At 51.8% G+C, this 19,639-nt stretch overlaps 10 protein-coding genes across 10 annotated transcripts; 5 read left to right on the forward strand and 5 right to left on the reverse strand.

The window, feature by feature from the left end:
* The first annotated feature begins 396 nt into the window (after positions 1 to 396).
* BJX67DRAFT_209646 (uncharacterized protein) lies at positions 397 to 2,238 on the forward strand. Its single transcript, XM_071025557.1, has 2 exons — positions 397 to 1,685; positions 1,738 to 2,238. Exons 1-2 carry the CDS (start codon positions 600 to 602, stop codon positions 2,077 to 2,079), a joined length of 1,428 nt encoding a protein of 475 aa, XP_070889844.1. The 5' UTR covers positions 397 to 599; the 3' UTR covers positions 2,080 to 2,238.
* Positions 2,239 to 2,575: 337 nt separating this feature from the next.
* On the reverse strand, positions 2,576 to 6,348 carry cym1 (pitrilysin family metalloprotease cym1). Its single transcript, XM_071028096.1, has 2 exons — positions 5,745 to 6,348; positions 2,576 to 5,665 (listed from the first exon to the last, which is right to left on the reverse strand). The coding sequence occupies exons 1-2, from the start codon at positions 6,116 to 6,118 to the stop codon at positions 2,875 to 2,877; spliced, it is 3,165 nt and encodes a 1,054-aa protein (XP_070889845.1). The 5' UTR covers positions 6,119 to 6,348; the 3' UTR covers positions 2,576 to 2,874.
* Positions 6,349 to 6,478: 130 nt separating this feature from the next.
* BJX67DRAFT_342950 (taxilin) lies at positions 6,479 to 8,903 on the forward strand. The gene is made up of 5 exons (XM_071028097.1): positions 6,479 to 7,071; positions 7,167 to 7,441; positions 7,523 to 7,671; positions 7,722 to 7,965; positions 8,017 to 8,903. The coding sequence occupies exons 1-5, from the start codon at positions 6,933 to 6,935 to the stop codon at positions 8,512 to 8,514; spliced, it is 1,305 nt and encodes a 434-aa protein (XP_070889846.1). The 5' UTR covers positions 6,479 to 6,932; the 3' UTR covers positions 8,515 to 8,903.
* On the forward strand, positions 8,601 to 8,951 carry BJX67DRAFT_209733 (uncharacterized protein). Its single transcript, XM_071025558.1, has one exon. The coding sequence runs from the start codon at positions 8,688 to 8,690 to the stop codon at positions 8,889 to 8,891; it is 204 nt and encodes a 67-aa protein (XP_070889847.1). The 5' UTR covers positions 8,601 to 8,687; the 3' UTR covers positions 8,892 to 8,951.
* BJX67DRAFT_342951 (NAD(P)H-dependent flavin oxidoreductase) lies at positions 8,904 to 10,335 on the reverse strand. Its single transcript, XM_071028098.1, has 2 exons — positions 10,143 to 10,335; positions 8,904 to 10,078 (listed from the first exon to the last, which is right to left on the reverse strand). Exon 2 carries the CDS (start codon positions 10,051 to 10,053, stop codon positions 9,013 to 9,015), a length of 1,041 nt encoding a protein of 346 aa, XP_070889848.1. The 5' UTR covers positions 10,054 to 10,078; positions 10,143 to 10,335; the 3' UTR covers positions 8,904 to 9,012.
* An 886-nt stretch (positions 10,336 to 11,221) lies between these two features.
* BJX67DRAFT_377496 (uncharacterized protein) lies at positions 11,222 to 11,770 on the reverse strand (the record flags this gene model as incomplete). The annotated part of the gene is made up of 2 exons (XM_071032123.1): positions 11,222 to 11,360; positions 11,424 to 11,770. 2 exons carry the CDS (start codon positions 11,768 to 11,770, stop codon positions 11,222 to 11,224), a joined length of 486 nt encoding a protein of 161 aa, XP_070889849.1.
* Positions 11,771 to 12,753: 983 nt separating this feature from the next.
* On the forward strand, positions 12,754 to 14,848 carry BJX67DRAFT_342964 (DNA-directed DNA polymerase delta subunit POL31). The gene is made up of 5 exons (XM_071028099.1): positions 12,754 to 12,910; positions 12,974 to 13,157; positions 13,231 to 13,362; positions 13,414 to 14,383; positions 14,436 to 14,848. Exons 1-5 carry the CDS (start codon positions 12,867 to 12,869, stop codon positions 14,732 to 14,734), a joined length of 1,629 nt encoding a protein of 542 aa, XP_070889850.1. The 5' UTR covers positions 12,754 to 12,866; the 3' UTR covers positions 14,735 to 14,848.
* Positions 14,849 to 16,288, forward strand: BJX67DRAFT_342967 (uncharacterized protein). Its single transcript, XM_071028100.1, has 3 exons — positions 14,849 to 14,966; positions 15,025 to 15,104; positions 15,196 to 16,288. The coding sequence occupies exons 1-3, from the start codon at positions 14,945 to 14,947 to the stop codon at positions 15,826 to 15,828; spliced, it is 735 nt and encodes a 244-aa protein (XP_070889851.1). The 5' UTR covers positions 14,849 to 14,944; the 3' UTR covers positions 15,829 to 16,288.
* A 995-nt stretch (positions 16,289 to 17,283) lies between these two features.
* Positions 17,284 to 18,640, reverse strand: BJX67DRAFT_209794 (lytic polysaccharide monooxygenase auxiliary activity family 9 protein). The gene is made up of 3 exons (XM_071025559.1): positions 18,297 to 18,640; positions 18,007 to 18,235; positions 17,284 to 17,885 (listed from the first exon to the last, which is right to left on the reverse strand). Exons 1-3 carry the CDS (start codon positions 18,395 to 18,397, stop codon positions 17,472 to 17,474), a joined length of 744 nt encoding a protein of 247 aa, XP_070889852.1. The 5' UTR covers positions 18,398 to 18,640; the 3' UTR covers positions 17,284 to 17,471.
* BJX67DRAFT_209796 (uncharacterized protein) lies at positions 18,616 to 19,635 on the reverse strand. Its single transcript, XM_071025560.1, has 2 exons — positions 18,739 to 19,635; positions 18,616 to 18,687 (listed from the first exon to the last, which is right to left on the reverse strand). The coding sequence occupies exon 1, from the start codon at positions 19,428 to 19,430 to the stop codon at positions 18,885 to 18,887; it is 546 nt and encodes a 181-aa protein (XP_070889853.1). The 5' UTR covers positions 19,431 to 19,635; the 3' UTR covers positions 18,616 to 18,687; positions 18,739 to 18,884.
* Positions 19,636 to 19,639: the final 4 nt, after the last annotated feature.

A 19,639-nucleotide genomic window follows, 5' to 3' on the forward strand; every position in this document is an offset into this window, starting at 1 on the left:
CCGCAGTCTCCGCCGAACTTCCTCACAAAATATATCAACGTTTGAAAAGGAACGACAAGCATTAGAGCTTCGTGAATTAGAACTGCGTCTAAAAGAGAAAGAGGAAGATGTACGAGAAAAGCAACTTCAGAATGAGGAAAAAGAGTTGGAGCTAATGGAACGACGGGCAAGGCTCCGAGATATAAATAACTAATTAAAAGAAGCAGTTCCTAAGTGCTTTCTAAATGGTTGTATAGCCACTGAAAATTCCAGACGCTCTGTAATTTTTACGGGTCGTAGTATTGCGCATGTGCACCACTAGCCCCATCACGTGGTTGGTTTCGGGGCGCCCGACTTTTCGAACGAGGCCACCTCACCTGTAACCTGCTCATGCGGAAATGGAACCGTTCGTCCCCGGATTCCTCAGGCTCCCTTGAGGCCATTTCAGACTCTCCTCCATCTCAAGATCGCGAGTATTATCCCCATTTAGCGGCACTCACAGCCTGGCTCCTCCACCGCTGTTTCTCTATTCCATGGGTACTCTCAGATGAAGGTGAAGGAATCCATTCACCCTCGCATCCAACCTCTGGAGCTGTCTGTCCTGCCACGCACCACTCGCTATGATGCGACCGAGGGATCCGCGCGTCAGGCAGACGATAAACCAGATTTCGCACAATCTCGAGTCTGCGAACGAGTCAGCGCAGGAAGGGATATACAAGTTCTCCCATAATTACGTCTTCCCCTGTTTCACAGCGATCGGCAATTGCGTCTACTCGTGCACCGCGACCTGTCTCCCCACCCGCGAGGACCACCTCCGGCGTCGCCGACGACACTACGCCGACTTCGACTTCTACGATGACTGGGATAATGAAGAGGCGGACGATACGATTCTTGGATGGGGCACCGATGAGCTAGACCGCCTGTTGGCGGGGAGTGGGCTGGCGCGGGGAAGTTCCGAGCAGCCTCGCAGGCAGCGGAAGATGAGCTACGGCACTCGACGGACAAGTAGGAGGAAGAGTGGGCTCTTGATGCCTGATGACCGCAATGACCCTACAGTTATCCCGAGTTCGTCGTTTTTGGGATTTCTCGAGCGATTTCCGTGGAGACTTGGCGCTCGGGGAGTGAAATATAGGCCGTCTGCTGCGGACCTTCAGGAGCATCCGACGGGGTTAAGACGGCACGCTTACGAAGAGAATCCATTAATCGAGTCAGCTGAGGAATTTGGAGGCGAGCCTGCCGATAATGGTAATGGGAGGTATCGGAGTTCGACGCAAACATCCCGTGAGACCTCCAATTCGCTCAGTTCTCGGGGTGATCTTATTATGAGTGATGAGGAGGAAGACGCGGTACCATTAGACGATGAATTCGCCATGGCCCTGACGCACCGAGGGACTGGGTTGGAATCGGACGATCAAGTGGCGGATAAACCTGACAGTATGAGGTCCGCTTCTGCGACGATCAGTATAGCCCCCACAACGTCGTCGAAAAGCTCAAAGAAGAAAAAGAGGAGAAGGCGGAGTAATCGAATACGATCACCCCCAAACTCCTACGGGAATATTGCTCACGACCTGTCTTCTGTCTCCATTGAGGATCTCAAGAAGGAGGACGAGCGGGCTGCGCGGGAGGAAGAAATGGAAATCGTGCGAAAACGAATCGCCGCGCGGCAATTGGCCTTGAGTCGTGGTATAGGCAAGAAAACCATCAAGGTATGCAAGCCGAGAATTGAGATATTGGGTCAAGCTAACCTAATTGTCGAAGACCGCCTCGATTCCACAATCCCCCACTTCCCCTTCAGATGTCGCCCACCACGATTCCTCTCGTACTACACCATCGGAGACAGGAGGCGAACACGACTCCTCCTTTTACAATACTGGGATTACCAGGCAAGACTCTAACTCGCGGCTATCCGAGGCAGGTTCGCGGACTGAGCCATTCCCACCTCTCCCCGAGTCACCCGTAACTCCCGAATCTACCGACCCCAACCCTGACTCGCAAACCGGGCCCGTTCATGGCACAGCTTTCTCTGTGGAGCCTATCAAAGACCCCTCTGAAGCTCAAGGCGATACTCTTAATTCCAAGCCTATTAATGAGAGGCGTTGAGAACAAAGGAGCGACACACTGGTTTGCAGGTCATTCTGGATGTGCAACTTGACAATCGGGCGTTGGCGTGGACTAATGCTAATTTCTATTTCTCATGATACCACCGTTACCTACCGACTTGTATAGTACGACCTCAGTTATGATTTATGATTTTGACAATATTATACCCATGAGCTCGCTCGAGTGAAGAGTCCTGCACCGTTCCTTTTTTACGTCCGTAAAGTTGTAGCTCCGCGAGCTTCATCTCAGCTAGAACAAAACACAGTAGGGTAATATCCGCACGTTCTTAGTCCGCCCTGCGTAGGCTGATAGAATGTTTACGAAAAACCAGGGCGGGTCTGAAAAACGGAGGAGGGAAGTGTACCTCGCTGTCTTGGGTTCACATTCCCTGTTGATCTTGCGCTTGTCCACTGCGGACGGGTGATCCATCTTTCGATCATGGGAGCGGAAAGGATTGAAGATGGATCGGGGTGTTCTTTGTTTCGCGCGTGAACATTGTTTTGAAGAGGTAGAGAGGTGGACGAGGAGAAAGGGAAATGAGAAGATATTGTACAGATATCGGTGTCTAGATGTCTATTATACATTCTTTTCGTGAGGAGCATTAGGCGGGTAAAAATACACGGTGTGTGCAGGTGTGCGTAGATGCATGTAGATGAAGTGAGTTGGTTGAGATGTAATATGCCGTTTGAGAGGACTCATCTCGACTTTATCGAGGCACGAGTGCGAGGTGTGTCCGACGGGAAGTTCGGCTGATTTGAGAACAGCAGATATGCCATTTGATCCGTAGCCACATGCTTATACAGAGGCGGCAGCACCCCCGGCAAGCTCTTCGGAATTCTCAGGAGCGTTCATAGAAAGCTTGCGCACCTCCCAGCCTTCAGGCTCAGCCCAGTCCTTTTTCTCGCCGAGAACGCAGACGGATCGCCGGGAGCCTTCAACCAGGAATTTTTGGGCAACCTCGTTAACGTCCTTCGCGGTGACATCTAGAACCTGCTCTCTCCAGCGCTGGTCCATCTCATGGGTCACGCCGCTCATGAAATACCTTGATCCTTCCTCATCTACGCTCATCGGAGCATCAAGTCCTTGGAAGATTCCGAGCTTCGCCTCGTTGATTTCACGGTCAGACCAGGCCCGGTCGCGAGCGAAGATACCGCTATTCTGGAAGACCTTGAGGGTGTTGACAGGATTCGGGTCTCGGTAGCTCGTGAACGCAAAGAAGCCCTTGATTGGGCCGTTGCTTGCCCCTGCACCGTAGGCTCCACCCTTTTCCCTGATCTCAGGATGAAGGTAGTTATGGGTAAGAAGTTGTGATAGGACACTTAGGGTCGCGCTGGCGGAGTGTGTAAAGGGAACTGTGGGTAGAGCGAGGCCGGAGTAATAAACTTTGTAAGGCATATCGTAGAATGCCTTATTGACAATCAAGCCTGAGCCAAAGCTCTGGGGCTGAGACGTTGGGGACTGGATCTTAGGCAGGGCACTAATCCACTTTTGCAAGATGGATTCGTTTTGGCTGGAGCTGCTTGGTTCACAAACAAGGCGAACACGGAGACCTGAGGATTTGGAGATTGCGAAGGATTGGATAAGGCGGAGCTTCTCGATGAGTTCCGCTAGTCGTTCGGGAGATGTCTCCGCGTCACGCAGGAGATTGGCCGTTGCTTGAAGCTGCGCAAGACCTGATGTTTGTTCTTGAACCCAGAAGCTACGAGAAAGGCTTGCGGCGGCTGCATTCAAGGCGTACCGGTGACCAGTGCCAGCAACGGCATCCAAAGCACCATTGGTAGTCAGTCGCAAAAGCTCCTGGATCATAGCTGGGGCGAAAGGGCTGGCAAAATCGGTCTCTGTGACAAGGGTCGTCAATATTTCCAGCATATCCGGAATATTCTTGTCTAACGCAAAGCCAGAAAATTGGAGGCCTTCTTTGAATCCACCGAGCTCCGTTGGAGACGAGGTGTGGAAAGAAGAGGTGGAGACTCCGCCAGTCTTGAGCTTAATCAAATCCTCCCATTCCTCCATGGTTCGCGTTGGGGTCCCAAGGCGCATAATGCAGTCGTTGAACAGTGGCAGAAGGAGACGAAGTTCGTCAGGAAGATCCGCGAAAGCGTTGACAGCTTGGAAATATGTCAGGCCGTTGGTGGGTGCTTCACGCCAAACGACGTCGGTCCCTTCGACTTTGGACTCACGCACTGGTTTGCGCTCTTTCTCGCGTGAGATATCTTCAACTCGCAGTGACGGCAAACAGCTAAGGTCAGCATGCTGGGCCCGTTCTTGAACTTCAAGCAACTGCAATTCCGCCTTTCCAAGCTCGGCTATCGCCTTTTCGGCGGATCCGTGTTCCTGAATAAGCTCTTCGAGTTTCTTTTCCTTTCGCACCATTTCCTTTTCATCCAGTTCCTTGTTGAATGAAGGCGTACCAACCATTGTAAAAGTGAGGCAGCTATCGTTCAGGAGATACTTCTGCAGGAGGGACTCGAGATAGCCTCCCTTTTCGTACCTCCTCTTGAAGCCGTTGATAACTTCGTTCCAAGCAAGCTCTTTCATGGGATCTGCTCCGTTGAACCAGGAGCCAATGGTTTTCTGAATAACGCCAAGACCGAAGTTAGCAGTCTTGTGTCGAAGCGCAAGTTCAAGCTGATGAAGGAATCCCTGGACTTTCTCATCATTGAAACCTTTTGAGAGGGATTCCTGAAAGACGCGCTGTATTTCTTCTTTCACCAGAGGAGCTTGATCCGCGCTTACTCCAGTGACTCCAGCGGAGAAAATAGGCACTCTGCCTGACGTATCAAGACCGGTGTTGGGGGTAAAGGAGGAGCCTAGGCCACTCTCAATCAAAGCTTTGTACATCGGAGATCCATAGCCGTCCAGCAACAAGGAAGAGAGGATACCGACCGAGAAAGTCTCGACGATGTCCGTAGTGTCGCCCATGTACCATGAGGTAGAGGTTTTGAATTGTTTATCTTCGCTTGCGAATGTGTCGATCGGTCCTGGAACAGTGACATTGGAGGGGCCACGGCTGAGATCAATTGGCAACTTAACGCTGGTGTCGGCCTGCCCTCTCGTAAAGCCGTCCAGAACGCTACCGACCTGCTTTAGGTGGCCCTCCAAAGGCATATCACCATAAGTCAGAATCTTGGCGTTAGTGGGATTGTAGTTCTGCTTTGAGAACCCAACTAGTTGGTTGTGTGTCAAATCTGTGATGTACTGAGGGTCGCCGCCAGAGTTGTTGATAGCCGGGAAAATGCTTTCCTGATATCTGATCCAATACAGGTAGTTCGCATCCGACATCTGGCCCTTCATTTCGTTGTACACAACCCCTTTAAACAGGATGTCTTCCGGCTTGAGGGCACCCCCCTTAGTCTGGATGGCACGAGGGTCTTCGGGACCAAGGCGCCACCCTTCCTGCCTGAAGTCCTCCGCTTTGAGCAGAGGATGTAAGGTAGCATCGAGATAGACGGATAGGAGGTTTTGGAAGTCCTGCGAATTCGTCGTCGCAAAGGGATAAGTGGTGTGGTCAGAGGAAGTGAAAGCGTTCATGAAGTTGGAGAGGGAGCGGGGTAGCATTTTGAAGAAGGGGTCGCGAATGGGATACCTAAGGGCTCGAGTCAGTCTTCCCTGTCTGGAAGTGTAGAGCCGAAACTAAAATCTGGGGAAGGTTGAGAGTATCTCACTTCTCACTCCCGCAGAGGGTAGTATGCTCCAGGATATGAGGTACACCCGTGGCGTCCGGAGGATTTGTCTTGAATCCAATGCCAAAAACATTGTTCTTGTCTTCTCTCGCAACGTGGAGGTAGTCCGCATCCGTCTTGTCGTGCCTTAACCGTACAGCTGTAAGGTGAAGTTCTGGGACATGTTTCTTTTCCTGAACGGTGAACCCATGAAGTTGCTCCCCAACCTCCGGAAGATTCTCTAAGCTGGATGCTGAGGCGAGCTTGCGAGACTGAGTCCATGATGGTGAAGAGGTGGACCGCAATACGCGTCCGCAGACCGGCTGGCGGAAAGCCAGCGGTCGATGCCTGCCTAGTTGGAGATATGAACGGAGCATAATAACTGGCACTGTCGAATTCAGGAGTAAAGTACGCCCTTATTGATGAAGTCTCCGGTTTCCGTCCGCAAAAGTTGTCTCCTCTTGACGTTGAAATAGCTCGAAGATGGTGCCGGCCCAGCCGGAATCAAGGTCCAAAACACGGAAGAAAGGAGACTAGCTCGAACGACTTGTCCAACAAGGGGGGAAAAAAGGCCTCCTGAAAGCGGTAGAGGGGTAGGAAAGATGGCAGGAGAGGATGGTGACGGCTGGGATGGCAAACAGCGCGGTGGTGATGCCAAGAGAAGATTTTCAAATCGGGCTAGTGTTGAGCCGGTCCACAGGCGCAGGCCCCCTCTCGCAAGACTGGATTCAATCCTCTCCAACAAGGCCCTCGGCCCTCTATTACTCTTTCATACTCGCCAGCTTGCTTCTCATTCCGCCGGGCTATTACGAACCTCAGCTTCCGTCGCTGGACGTTTTGTTGGCCTTGCAGAACTTAGTTGCTAGAGAACCGCGGGAGTTCCGGTTGCTCCGAGTTCTGCGAGTCTGGCAATTCCCTCGAGGTTCTCCGCTCGTTGACGGTGGGATTCAAAGAGCCAGCGTTGATCACATTGGCTGGTGAAAGTGTCGGAGACAGTCTCTTCCTACACCGTCCGGAATCGTGTTTGATGTGCCAGTGCCGACGTGGCTTTCGATTCCGTCACACATTACCTCCTGACCGTTCCGTTCTCGCATTTTTCTTCCCCAGCGCTGTTCCCGAACACGCGACCACCGCGGAACGATTCACAACACGCACAACCTGGACCGGCTTTCCAGAGCAGAGCATTGAATCATGTCGGCTACGACTACGTCGAAGAAGAATAAGGGGAAGAAGGTCGCCGATCCCAACGAGACTTCCAAGCTTCTGGCCGCCAAGATCTCGCAGTTGGAGCAAGATGCAGCGGGAGAGAAAGACCAAGAGCAAGAGATCGGTGCGTGGATCACCTTTGAAGTGTACAACCTGAATTATTTGGCCGTTTCTTGGAGCTCTGTAGAGCAAGCCTGGCTAACCCTTTGGGGACTATAGAGCGGGAAGTGAAGAAGGCCACGAGAGACTTGAACCAGCTCTTAACAAACATCGAGTCCCCGATGACCCGCCTCGAAACCGTTCACAAGAAATACACGGAGCTCTTGGCGGATATGAAGAAACTGGACCGTGACTATGCAAAGAGTAAGAAGCGGGCGGACCAGCTTCAAAAAGATCAAGACAAGGGCAAGTCGGAGTTGAACAAGACCGTTACCATGAAGGATAAACTCGAAAAGCTATGTAGGGAGCTTACAAAAGAAAACAAAAAAGTCAAGGTGGGTACAATACGGCTATACATTTGAGCTAGGCCTACCAGTTTTGCTATCTGGGCTAATGGCTGATATCGGGATTTTCAGGATGAGAACAAGAAGCTGGAGGAAAACGAGAGAAAGGCACGTGCGATAGTCAACGAGCGGCTCGACTCGCTCTTGTACGACATCCAAGACGTTATGGCGGCAAAAGGTAACCCTCGAAGTGATAAAGTGGACATCGACCTCGATGAAGCGTAAGTTGCGATCCATGGGTTTGTGCGCCTTGTCTGACTCGTTGCTGCAGTCTTCGAGCCAAGATTAAGACAATTGGCGAGAAATTCGAGATGCGCGAGTTGCACTACAAGTCGCTACTGCGCAGTAAAGACGCGGAAATCCAGTCTCTTACCGCCAAGTATGAAGAACAGCGGCGTGCAGCGGAGAATGAAGCAGCCCGTTGCCGGGCACTGAGTTCTCAAGTCTCAACTTTTTCGCATACCGAATCAGAATTGCGCAGCCAGCTGAATATCTACGTGGAAAAATTCAAACAGGTATGATTTCACTTCGATTTATTCCGATTCACGGGACTAATATTATTGCAGGTTGAGGATACTTTGAACAACAGTAACGAGCTGTTTTTGACTTTCCGCAAAGAGATGGAGGAGATGTCGAAGAAGACAAAACGATTGGAAAAAGAGAATCTTACGCTCACTCGCAAGCACGATCAGACGAACCGCAACATACTAGAAATGGCCGAGGAACGCACGAGAAACCACGAAGAACTAGACAAGTGGCGGAAGAAGAGCCATCACCTCGAAGCTCTATGTCGACGAATGCAGGCGCAAGGCCGTGGTCAGGGTCTCGCGGCGGACTTGGACGACGGCGATGAAGAAGGCACAGAGAGCGAATATGAAGAGGACTACGAAGATGATGAAGATGAAGAGGGTATCAGTGATGAGGAATACGAGCTCGACAGCGCCAACGGGGATCATCACCACCTCCCACAGCAGCCAGAAAAGCCTGTGTTCGGGCCGCCACCACCCCCGAATCTCCTTGAAGCGCGAGCCAATGGGAAGGCGGTGGTAAATGGATTCCACTAACATCCTTTACCGAGGAGAGGGAGGATTACTACGTTGCCAGAGTTTTCTATGGAGTACCAGGGATTTGAGCCATGCTCGAAAATCTGGTGATGGCGAGTTCGGAATGCCGTCATTGAATGGAGACGTGTATCAGCAAATGTTGAATGTAACCTTACGCTGTTTTGGAAATCTACATGTCGCTATACACAACTCTCATAGCAACGCAGATGGTTGTCAGAAGTCATCCTTGCCCTGTACTTAGTACAGTGTTCGGCTGCAAGATACCCCCTGGTGTGGCCTTACCCCTCTTCCTGCTGCACATACATATGGCTACTCTGAAGTGGCCCTCGAGTTTTGCCCGCTTTACCACCGTCCCTGTACTTGTACATGCTAAGTAACGCGATGATATATGTGAACATGTGATATTTGCAGGATATATACATCTTCTCCTCGTGTTGGCGGGAGAAGTGGTAGCATAACAGCTAGAAATATGGGCTATAGAAACGACGCGAAGATCCCTCATAGTTTGCTCGCCGGCCCAGTAGTATAAGAAACGTTCTGCTTCAGAACAGCTGCAGCCTGTGCGACGATTTCCCTCAGAACTTGCCCGGCTGGCTTGATCTCCTTGATAATGCCCGAAACGTCACCCATCAAGAAAGGAATGTCGAACTCCTTGTCATTGTTGAAGTCATGCTCCAACGGTACAATACCCTGAGAGGTCAATCGCGCAATCTCCTCGGGCTTCTTCTCCCACTCCTTGATATAATCATTCGGCAGCATCCGCAACGGCCGTCCGGAGACAACAAGCGTCCGCTTCGTCTCCCCATACCGTGCACCAACAACAGCCTCCTTATGCAACCGACTCGCACCACTCTCCTCCGTCGCCAGGAATCTCGTCCCAACCCAAACACCAGATGCACCGAGCGCCAGCGCCGCCGCCAGGCTCCGCCCGTCGTTAATCCCACCAGCAGCAACAACCAGCGGCGTCTTCCCAGTTAACGGACTCTTGTACCCCTGCACGGTATCCACAACAGCCGGGATAAGCACAGAGAACGGAATATCCCCAGTATGCCCACCGCCCTCCCCACCCTGCGCACAGATAATATCCACACCAGCCTTGAGCGCCTTCTCAGCGTGCTTCGGCGCCCCCACCATATTCATAATTAGGATCCCCGCGTCATGCAACCTCTTGATCACATGCGCCGGCGGGACCCCCACAGCAGACACGAACAGCTTCGTCCCATGCGAGATGATCACGTCGATGAGCTGGTCGAGTTTCCCATCGGTGTAGTCGTGGTTTGTCTTGCGGGCGTTTCCGCCGACTTGCGGGAGGGCGAGGTCGACGCCGAAGGGGAGCGACTTGTCCTTTAGTAGGGACTTGAGCTCCGTGAGCATCTCGTTCATTTGGTCCGGCGTGTAGCCTAGGCCGCCGATGACGCCGAGGCCGCCGGCATTCGACACTGCGGCGGCAAGGGGCGCACCGGAGGCTTTGGCCATTCCTGCGAGGAGGACGGGGCTTTGGATGCCTAGGAGGGCGTTGAGGGGGGTTGTGATTGACATTTTTGCGGATGTGGATTCTCGAATTCTGGATCTTGTTAGCTGCGTCCAAACCTTGGGCGAGGCGTAAAGCAAATAAGTACTGTGCTTACATGTGCTAACTTATTCCCCTGACGAAAACCGTGGTGCAAATATGCGAAGAGATGGGAAAGAAGGGACAATTTCTCTCGGAGATCCTAGTGGGAGATAAATCCGAAGAAAAAACATCCTTTCCCTCGTCTGCGCAATTCGGCTATTCCATGGAGGCTAAATTTCCATATGATTGTGAGCAGGGGAGAAGAGCTCCTGGGGATGCGGGGAAGAGAGGCGCCCACCAGCAACAGACCGAGGCTGGTCGGCCGGGCTCCCGGCGTTGCGGCTTCACTTCCTTCAGCCGCCCGGATTCGAGAGTGCGTGGAGTCATGTGAGGAGCTTGGGAGAAATGTGGTCCGTCAGCTCTCAAGTACTGACTCTTGGGTTATAGTTAATTTTATTAGTGACCTTTCTTTCCCGTCTATTGCGTCTTATTGCGGGGCAGTTGAGGAGAGAAAAGGTAGGCGAGAATGGACCAGGAACCTCGCCAACATGATCACACTGCCTGGCAATTTCCGAGATGAAAACGGATTTTAGACCTTAGTGGGTTGCCCCACTGAAGTATCACATTTTGTTCTTCTGTCTTCACAGGAAGCTTAACCTGTCCACGGGTATTCTATAGAGTTACTACAATAGTAACAGGTACGGTTGGCCTACCATTACCAGCGGGGATGCGGCAGAACATCCTTAAATCCTTTGAATAAGGGACAGCATTTTTTGATAGAGCAAAGGGCACTTAGAGAACCCTCTTACTTTCTACCTCATGCAAATGCGAGGTCCACGTCAGCTTTCTAGCAAACCGATGAGGAACAGGTGAACTCTGACAACTTGCGGTCAATGGTTTATTCTGGAGGAATCTCTTATCTGGAGGTATGAATTCCTACAATGAAATAATTCGAGGCTGTTCGGGTCGGGCTAATGAAGGAGCATGCGTCTGGACTTGATGTCAATGCTACATCGATGGTGTCTAGGCTATACCCGGGGCTGCAGCGACGGCAATGAGCTGACCTTGAGTCCTCAAACATTGCCTCCGCTTCCTATTTCATGCTCATGGTAGGAAAGGTCTAGTGCAACCCATGCAAAATCGGCTGTAACCCAATCATAATCGCAGCAGCGAGGCCAGGATCGGTGCGACTAAGCCCGCCAAGGACTGCACCACACTTTTGCTCGCCGACCCTGTGGATGCTTTCAATATAAACGCATTCATCTCTGATGCGGGAGGTATATGTTTGCGTGGGCTAGCAAGATACGCGAGTTAGGCGCACCGATGCAAAACTAGAGGCAAGAGAATTCGAACTTACTCGTCAACTTTCCCTGGTGTATCTGTGGCGGCGGTTTCCTTCGATTCATGGACTGCACCATCAACATCCGCTTCCTCAGCAGTCAGGGGTGGTGTGATGCTTTCTGGGAGCTCAACAGTTGTGGTCGGCAAGGGACCATAGACGATAGGTCCTGGAGGAGGCTCATATTGACCCACTGCTCCCTCTGGGGCAAAGGCGAGAGACCCTGGGAGGCTTCGTCTGAGGATGATGTGATGAATATCATGTAGGATCAATTGAAAGCTGATCGCTGAGACAACGACGCATGCTGATAGCACGAGGCTTAATGCAGTGCCTAGGGCATGACTGGGGGGTGGCCTGATCTTCATGTCGAACGGAAGCGCGATCGAAGAGGGCGATCGACCGTCAAAGCCCTACCAATACGTAGGCAATGGCGCCAACTTCCAAGAGCTGTGAACCTGCACCAACTGGACCTCCTTTGGGGGGCGAGGTGAGAATATGAGAAACCATAACTTCGACTGTTTACCATTTTGTGAGGCATGCCACTAGTCAAGAATGATGGTCAATGCATGCTCGCAATAGGTGGTTTTTTGGATCATTCTGTGAGCTCCAATTGAATGCTGTGATCACGATTTGGAAATGCCATTCAGATGTCGACGCAACATGAGCCAACCAGTGAACCCTGTTTTCCCCTCTAGTCATTCAGAATACTGATCGAAAGTGGCTCGGAATGTCGAGCGAGTCAGTGACACGCCAGCAAGGGGTACAGTACGGCATCCGAAAGGGCGAGGGACATTCCACGGTTTGGGTCGAGGCCTTTCAAGTGAGCAGCCTCCCAAGCGGAGATCTGGACGAGTATAAGAAGCAAGCTTGGAGTTTGTGGCCGTTGGCTCTACGTACATAGTTCCGATCCGAGGTCTTGACGCAGTTTGGTCAATGGGGTTCACGCTGTTAAGCACCGAATTTTAGTCGTATGACATTCAGTGTCATGGAGATCAGCTCAGAATTGTTGGATCGCACTTGAAAAGGACGGCTGTCAAGAAAACTGCTCCTTCCGTCTCAAATTCTCACTTGTGATATTCGCCAACATTCTGTAGGCTGGGAGGGGACGGTCGATTCAGCCGAGGTCTTGTGAATCTTTCGAAAGAGCGGCTCGGGATTTGTAGAATGAATGGTGCTCCAGGATGATGCCAGTAAAAGTTTCGGAAGCCTTCTCTTGTCTGGGAGGACGAGAAGGAACAGAAGACTGGAAGCAAGTGAGGAGCTGTCCCAAAGTGGAAATGATGGCAATCGGCTTCCGCGCAACGCCAAAAAACGCGGGTCACGCGTTGAGTCCAGGCTTCTCAGGTCACAAAACCCAACGCTACGGATCTCTCAACTTCGCACGGTGAAGGCTATTAATTCTAGCCTTAGGATTGCCTGTGTACGACTAATCTATCTTCGAGGCCATCGTTTTGTTGCAGAATGGGCGATGATTCCTCCGACGGCGAGTTCTTGCGTTCTCCAAGGTTCGTATCTCCGCATCCGAGTTGCTTTCATGCTGTTCTTGCTAACATTCGCAACTTATTTAGTGCGCAACAACATGAGCCAGTGTTTCGAAGCCCCTCCGTATACAACCCGCTAGATACATTCCGACTCCCGCCCGGCCAAGAGAGACAATACCAACAGCAATATGGAGACATGTACTTCCTGCGGCTTGCGAAGCTGAAGCCTGCGGTAGAGAAGGTTGCAATTGATGCATGGGAAGGATTCAGTGTAAGAAGTGCCGTATACGATCACAGACGCGAAGTTGCTATTTTTCAGCCTGCTAACACTTCGACTCTTCTAGATTGCAGGAGAACATGCGCGCCATGTGGATAGGGTACTGGATGTCCGACAAGGAGAGCTTTGCTGGGTTGCGGGCACAATATACATGGAGATGCCGTTAAAGCCAAATATTCTGGAAGATTTGATGAAAGAAGCATGTTCTAGCTGTCTGTTCGTTCATGATTCGCGAGCTAACCATTCTTAGAATTTTACGCTCGCCCCCCCTCCTCGACCAACCTACCAGGACCCCTCACACCCAGAGTTAACGGATATCATGCTTGAAGACGAATCTGGACGACTCCGCTTAACGGGAAGCAAACTTGCGTCAGTTCAGCTGGCAACGGGTGTTATTATTGCGGTGCTTGGAACAGAGAATGCAAACGGAGATTTCGAGGCCCTCGATATCAAGGTACCTGACCTAGCTCCACAGCCTCAGCGGTGGGAAAGAGACGATGCACCACAAACATCTGAGGGCTCGAAGAAGGGGAAGATTGCTCTCGTCAGCGGTCTTGGGATTACGGGTACCTCAAGTGATAACCTCACTCTGGAACTATTGGCGGATTATCTTCTCGGATACACCCCGTCCTCGGCCTCGGGGCACAATGACGAATCCCTCGCAGATGCCAGCGGGATCACGCGATTAATCATTGCAGGCAATTCACTTGGAGCGAGCACAATTGGGGATGTACTGAGCTTGGAGAATGGGGTGCAAGGGAAGAAGGCCGCGCAGCACAAAAAGTACGGATATGATGCATCAGCGTATAACGCATCACCGATCACACAGCTGGATTCCTTCCTTGCAGAGCTGCTACCTAGTATACCTATTACTCTCATGCCGGGCGAGACCGACCCTGCAAACTTTTCGCTTCCGCAACAACCGATTCACCGCGCGATGTTTCCTCGTGCGAGGGCGTATTGCGCTCCGCAGCCGACTGGCGAGGGGAAAGCTGAACCCGGCTGGTTTGACAGCGTGACGAATCCGTGGGAGGGCGATGTAGAAGGCTGGCGTTTCTGGGGCAGCAGCGGCCAGAATGTGGATGACGTCCTTCGGTATCTAAGCTTCGCGGATGAAGACGGCAATGTCAGTGTTGACGGCGACGTTGAGGAACGGATGAGGGTCATGGAGGCTATGCTGCGGTGGAGATGTGCGGTTCCGACGGCTCCGGACACGATATGTATGTCTGTCCCATTCAATATACGTGTCGTCTTGAAAACTAACTTCATCAGGGTCTTACCCATTCCAGACGGATGATCCTTTTGTGATGCAGGCCTGCCCGCACCTCTTTTTTACGGGTAATCAGCCACGGTTCAAAACCGCTGTAATAGAGGGGGGTTTGCCCCTGAAGCTGAATGGCGAAGACACAGAAATGGGCGGGACTGATGAAGACGCTCCTCTTCCGACTGTCCGTCTCGTATCCATTCCTAAATTTAAGGAGACTGGGGAGCTAGTCCTGGTTGACGCCGGAACGTTGGAGGTTGAAGTAGTAAGATTCAGCGCCTTTGCCGGCAAAGAGGAGAATCAATGAAGTATGGAAGCATACATAGATAGAAAACTATGGGTTTATGAATATGATGACTTGCATCTGGAATCATATCACTTCCTTGCTTCAGTCCCAAAAGTTCAATGCCAAGACTGCAGAAAAGATCCAGATTCTCCCACTTCCACTCCAACCTCACAAGCTTCGATAATCTTCCAAATAGACCCATAGAACCTCATCGAGGACTACAAATACACTATGCTCCTAAATGAATCAACAGGTCCGTAACTCTCTGCCAAAATCTCAGAAAAAAAAAAAAAACGCACTCATCCACGCAGCAATCTCTACATCAAAAGTCCTCCTCGTCCCATACTCAAAATGGCACGTCCCCCGATATCATGAATGGATGAAAGACGAGGTACGCAAGCCCACCCTATGCCCAGCAGGTCATTTGGCAGGGAAAAAAAAAAAAGAAACGAAAGGGATAAACAAAGTGCTAAGAAGAGCAGGAAATCCAACAAGCAACGGCCTCCGAACCGCTCACTCTGGAGGAAGAATACGCAATGGAACAGTCCTGGCGCAACGACCCGGATAAACTAACATTTATTGTCTGCCTCCCTCCTCTGCAGAAAGAAGCAGACGGGTCATTAAGCGAGGAAGATGACTCCCCCGCTCGTATGATCGGGGACATCAACCTCTTCCTCCGGGTTGACGACGGGGAAGACGGGACCTCTTCGCCGCAGATCATCGGGGAAATCGGGCTTATGATTGCCGAGAAGAAGGATCAGAGGAAGGGCTTTGGAAAAGCGGCACTGCTAACGTTTTTGCGGTACGTTGTTGGTCATGAGGGCGAGGTTTTGGAGGAGTTTGTGAGGAGGGATGAGGGGGCGAGGAAGGCATTTGGTGGTGGATCTGCGTTCGAGTTGAGGTTTTCGGCGCTGAGTGTGAAGATCGGGGAGAAGAATGAGCGGAGTTTGGCGCTTTTTGAGGGTATCAAGTTTGTTAAAGTTGGGCAGGAGCCGAATTACTTTGGGGTGTGGGAGTTGAGGAGAATGGACTTGAATTTGGGAGACGTTGTGCGGGAGCTGGAGGGGGCCGGGATTGAGGGGTATAGGGAGGTTGCGTACGGGAGAAAGGAGTGATTTATGAACTTGGTTATGGTGGCGGCTCTCTTAATTTGATGTCCGAAGTGTTCTGAGGAGACATGGATAGAAAGACGTCCTGGGAGCGTGTACAAAACCAGTCTATCTCTGTGCTATTGTAGATGCCGGATCTACGCTCGAACTTTGAAGATGCGCCAAATTCTCGCCCTGCTATATGCCCTTTAATAGCGGTGTGGGATAGAGTTGGTGACGCAACTTTCTCTTCACCAGCCACTTGAAGCACTAAACTCTTGTCACTTCCCCAGGAGCAGGCAATAGTTCAAACACATAATATGCTCTCAGAACACAACAGAAAAAGCCCCGGATTATAGTGGAAATAGTTGAAAAAATCCAAAAAAATGTGTTGCTTCCAGAATATCAGCAGCGCTGTCTCAGTATTGCATTTTGGTGGAGTCCTGAACCGGGAGGGTGGTAGAAAATAAATAGAGAGCGAAGATCTAGTTTAAACCTCAGAAGTATAGAAACCCCTTGGATTGGCTGAAAGGCGGTAGATTGAATTCGCCGTCCAAACGCTTTGCAACAGCGTACCAGGGGCAGGTCCGAGTTAGGGCTGATGGAAACGGCGAGAAAATATCGAGGAAATTGAAGCTTGCAGGTGGCTTGAACCGGACGACGAAGCTGAATTGGAAGTCCATTTGCACGGCGCCTCATCTCGACAATACAAGATAATGCCAATTCTAGTTATCAAATCAGTACAGCATACTAATTAGTTACCCTTGAAAGAAACATCTTGGTTCCCTTATCAGGATAGCCCTGCGATTCCCTCAAATTTCGTCTATCCCCCCAACTTCTTGCCTTCTCAGAAGAGTGACAGAAAGCCAATAATACTGATCCCCATCCGGTCTCTGACACTCCTCATGCAAGCCCGCAACAGGAGCAAACCATTCCTCCCGAGAAGTCACGCCCACAGTCCGCACGTACCGACGTAACTGATCCATGCGCGTTGCCGCTCTTCTCGAACGCCACAATGAACCTATTCATACACAGCGGAATAAGGTGCTGCTATCAGGCTCTGTACTGGCACTCCATGATGTTAACGAATTCAAGTCGAGTCGAGCTGAGACGGTGTGAAATGACCCGGTTTCAGCTTTGAGATCGTCATTACTCCAATCAAGTTTGCAACTTGAAGGTTCATCGATGGTTCAGACTGAAACAATGCCCCTGCAATTACACGGGAGACCCCGAGACTCATCAGGTGCTTTGAAAAAGCTTACATGGAACTAGTCAAACTAGTCACTGCTGATCTGTGTTCACGAAGAAGGGAAGAGAGAATTTAACCCTCTTTTTGCCGAGGCAGATTATTGTTGGTACTGAATTGGTATTGATGGAGGAGAGTATTAGTGGATTGATGCGCACCGAGGATGCGCATCCTGGGTTTATGAATACTGTCGAGAATTTGCAGCCTCATAGATAGGATTACCGGACGGGACAAAGTCGCGTTAAGACAGCAGTAGATTGGCTCGAGCGCAATATATACAATGAAGAGTCCAGACTATAGTTGATGCTAGGGCTAAACAGCAAGCCAAAAGTGAAGCCAGGCTAGCAGGCATGCTAGTGGCTCCCTTGCCACAATCTCGCGCTGATAAGCACTCGCAGTAGAGCAGACATCACACAAAAATCGCTTAACCGCTGAACAACTCGGGCCCGGGCATGGGGTACTCGGTGGCTCCGGTGTAGATGTCGAACATGATACCAGGGTCGGTAGCGGTGTAAAGGCTGGTACCGGGGGTACCGGAGGGGGCGGCGGAGCCACTGCCGCTGATGACGAGGTTGAAGCACTGAGGATAGCTCTGGGCGCCATTCTCCTGGCCGGCGGAGTGGAGGGCAATGATCTCGTGACGGAGGACGTAGTTGCCGGGGGCGAGAGATTCGGGGATCGTGAAGGAAGTCACGAACCCGTTCTCGATCATCTCGTCGGTGACCCAGGTGTTGGTTGAGGCATCGACAAGCGCGTTGGCGTCAACCTTGACAAACTCAAGGCTGGTCTTGTCAACGGCAGAGCAGTCGCCATTGCAGTTGGCGAGGTAGTTGATGATCTACAAGAAACACTGTCAGCACACTGTTGGTGGGGAGACACGATTCGGGTCTCTTGCGAGTGCAAAGATCGAGTAACACGATCCTGTTTCGTGCTGTACTAAGAGAAGAGGGGGGTTTTACCGGTCCCTTGTGAGATTCGGGCCACGTGTTCCAGGTCACTTCAACAGTCGAACCAGCCGCTGCGGGTGCGGAGAGGGCAGCAGGAGTTGCTCCCTTGTGGCAGATGATATCGTCGGTGCCAAAGGCGTCGGGGGCGACGAATCCATTGTCGGTTTGGGTAGTGCTCCAGCCGTAGGAGTCTGGGGGGTCGGACTCGTGCGGATAACTATCGGCGAGCCACCCTGGGAACCTGAGCCTCCGTTAGTTTTGAGGTAATGGGCTGGGGCTGCTATCGAGGTAGGGCAACGTACACCTCTCCATCGATGGCGATCTGAGTGGCGTAGCCGTGAGCAGCGACAAGGCTGGCAGAGGCGAGAACGCCTGCGATGGTAGCGACCTTGGACATGGCCATGGTTAAGGATATCAAATCCGAGTGAACCTTCCAGAGGCTTTGAGAATGGGATGTGCACAAGGGAGTTGGAGATCGACGACGAAGAAGAGGAAACGATTGCCGGGGTCCCTCGTCGACCTTTATATATCTGTTTGCGGAGGAGCGCCTCACCCGTCCCTAGTAGAAACGGAAGAGCCCACGGAACACGAGGATGCCCATCTTGCCCTAAATTGCAGTGGAGGCGCCAGGCTGCGACACAGCAGGGATATTAGCCGGAACGAAGTCTGCAGGGGTCTGGAGCACCAGATCCGCTTCTTCAGTTCAGCGTTGCCGACTTGGGAGAAATTGGTTGCCATGCTCACTCTTGTCCAATCGAAGTTTCTTCCATCCTGGGATGAACCGACGCATCCGCGCTCGAGGGTCCAGCCGACACACCCGAGGATAGCCACCTGCCTCTTCTGGCCTTATGCAAGGAGATATCCCGGTCGAGATCTCGTGCATTCTGATATCAACATCTCGGGGACACACCCCGTCTCGAGAGAACCAAGGGCAAGAGGCAGGACAGGGAGATGCCCGAACCGTGCTCAATGTATAACCCCAAGCTTCTTGGCTGGAATGAGTCCTTTGCGACCCCCCACAAGTCGCTCTTGGAGACTCTCGGCAAGACTGATTCCTTGACAACGCAGGATTTTCGCGAGGGCCGCCAGAGGTCCCGTCGTCTTCGATGGCGACGATGTGCTCCGGGAGAGCGGACCGAGGACGGTGGGCAACCAACAAGAATCAAGTATGCTGAGGGTGGGCACAAGGCGACCCTCAAGGACACAACCTTGAAACGGGTCCGTAACACCCCTGGCAGATGATGGAGACGGAGCTCGTTCCATCTCACTGTATGCCGTGACATGAACAGAAATGATATGCGGTCTGTTGAGAGCGGTTGCTGTGATTCGAGGAAACGAGGCCTGGCGCTTGGAAGAACCCCTCCCTCCAACCACCCCGACCTTCCCCAGATTTGGCCTGCAGAAGCATCGATTGGCGAGGGCATGGGGATGCCCATGGGGTTGGATGCATGACTTCAGGCTGCAGTTTACCCTGCGGTGAGCACCTGAATCTGCCGAGGGTGGATGGGGTTGCAGCGAAGAGCTGTGGCGAGTGACTTCGCAAAATGACGGTGCACACCAAGCTCCTCATGCTCTGTCGGCATTTCCGAAGAGAATGGAAGGTGATCGGCGGGTGAAATTGGAGGATTGAAGGTGGTGGGGGAAC

The sequence above is a fragment of the Aspergillus lucknowensis genome, assembly GCF_044049455.1.
Source record: "Aspergillus lucknowensis strain CBS 449.75 chromosome Unknown BJX67scaffold_4, whole genome shotgun sequence".
NCBI classification, from domain to species: domain Eukaryota; kingdom Fungi; phylum Ascomycota; class Eurotiomycetes; order Eurotiales; family Aspergillaceae; genus Aspergillus; species Aspergillus lucknowensis.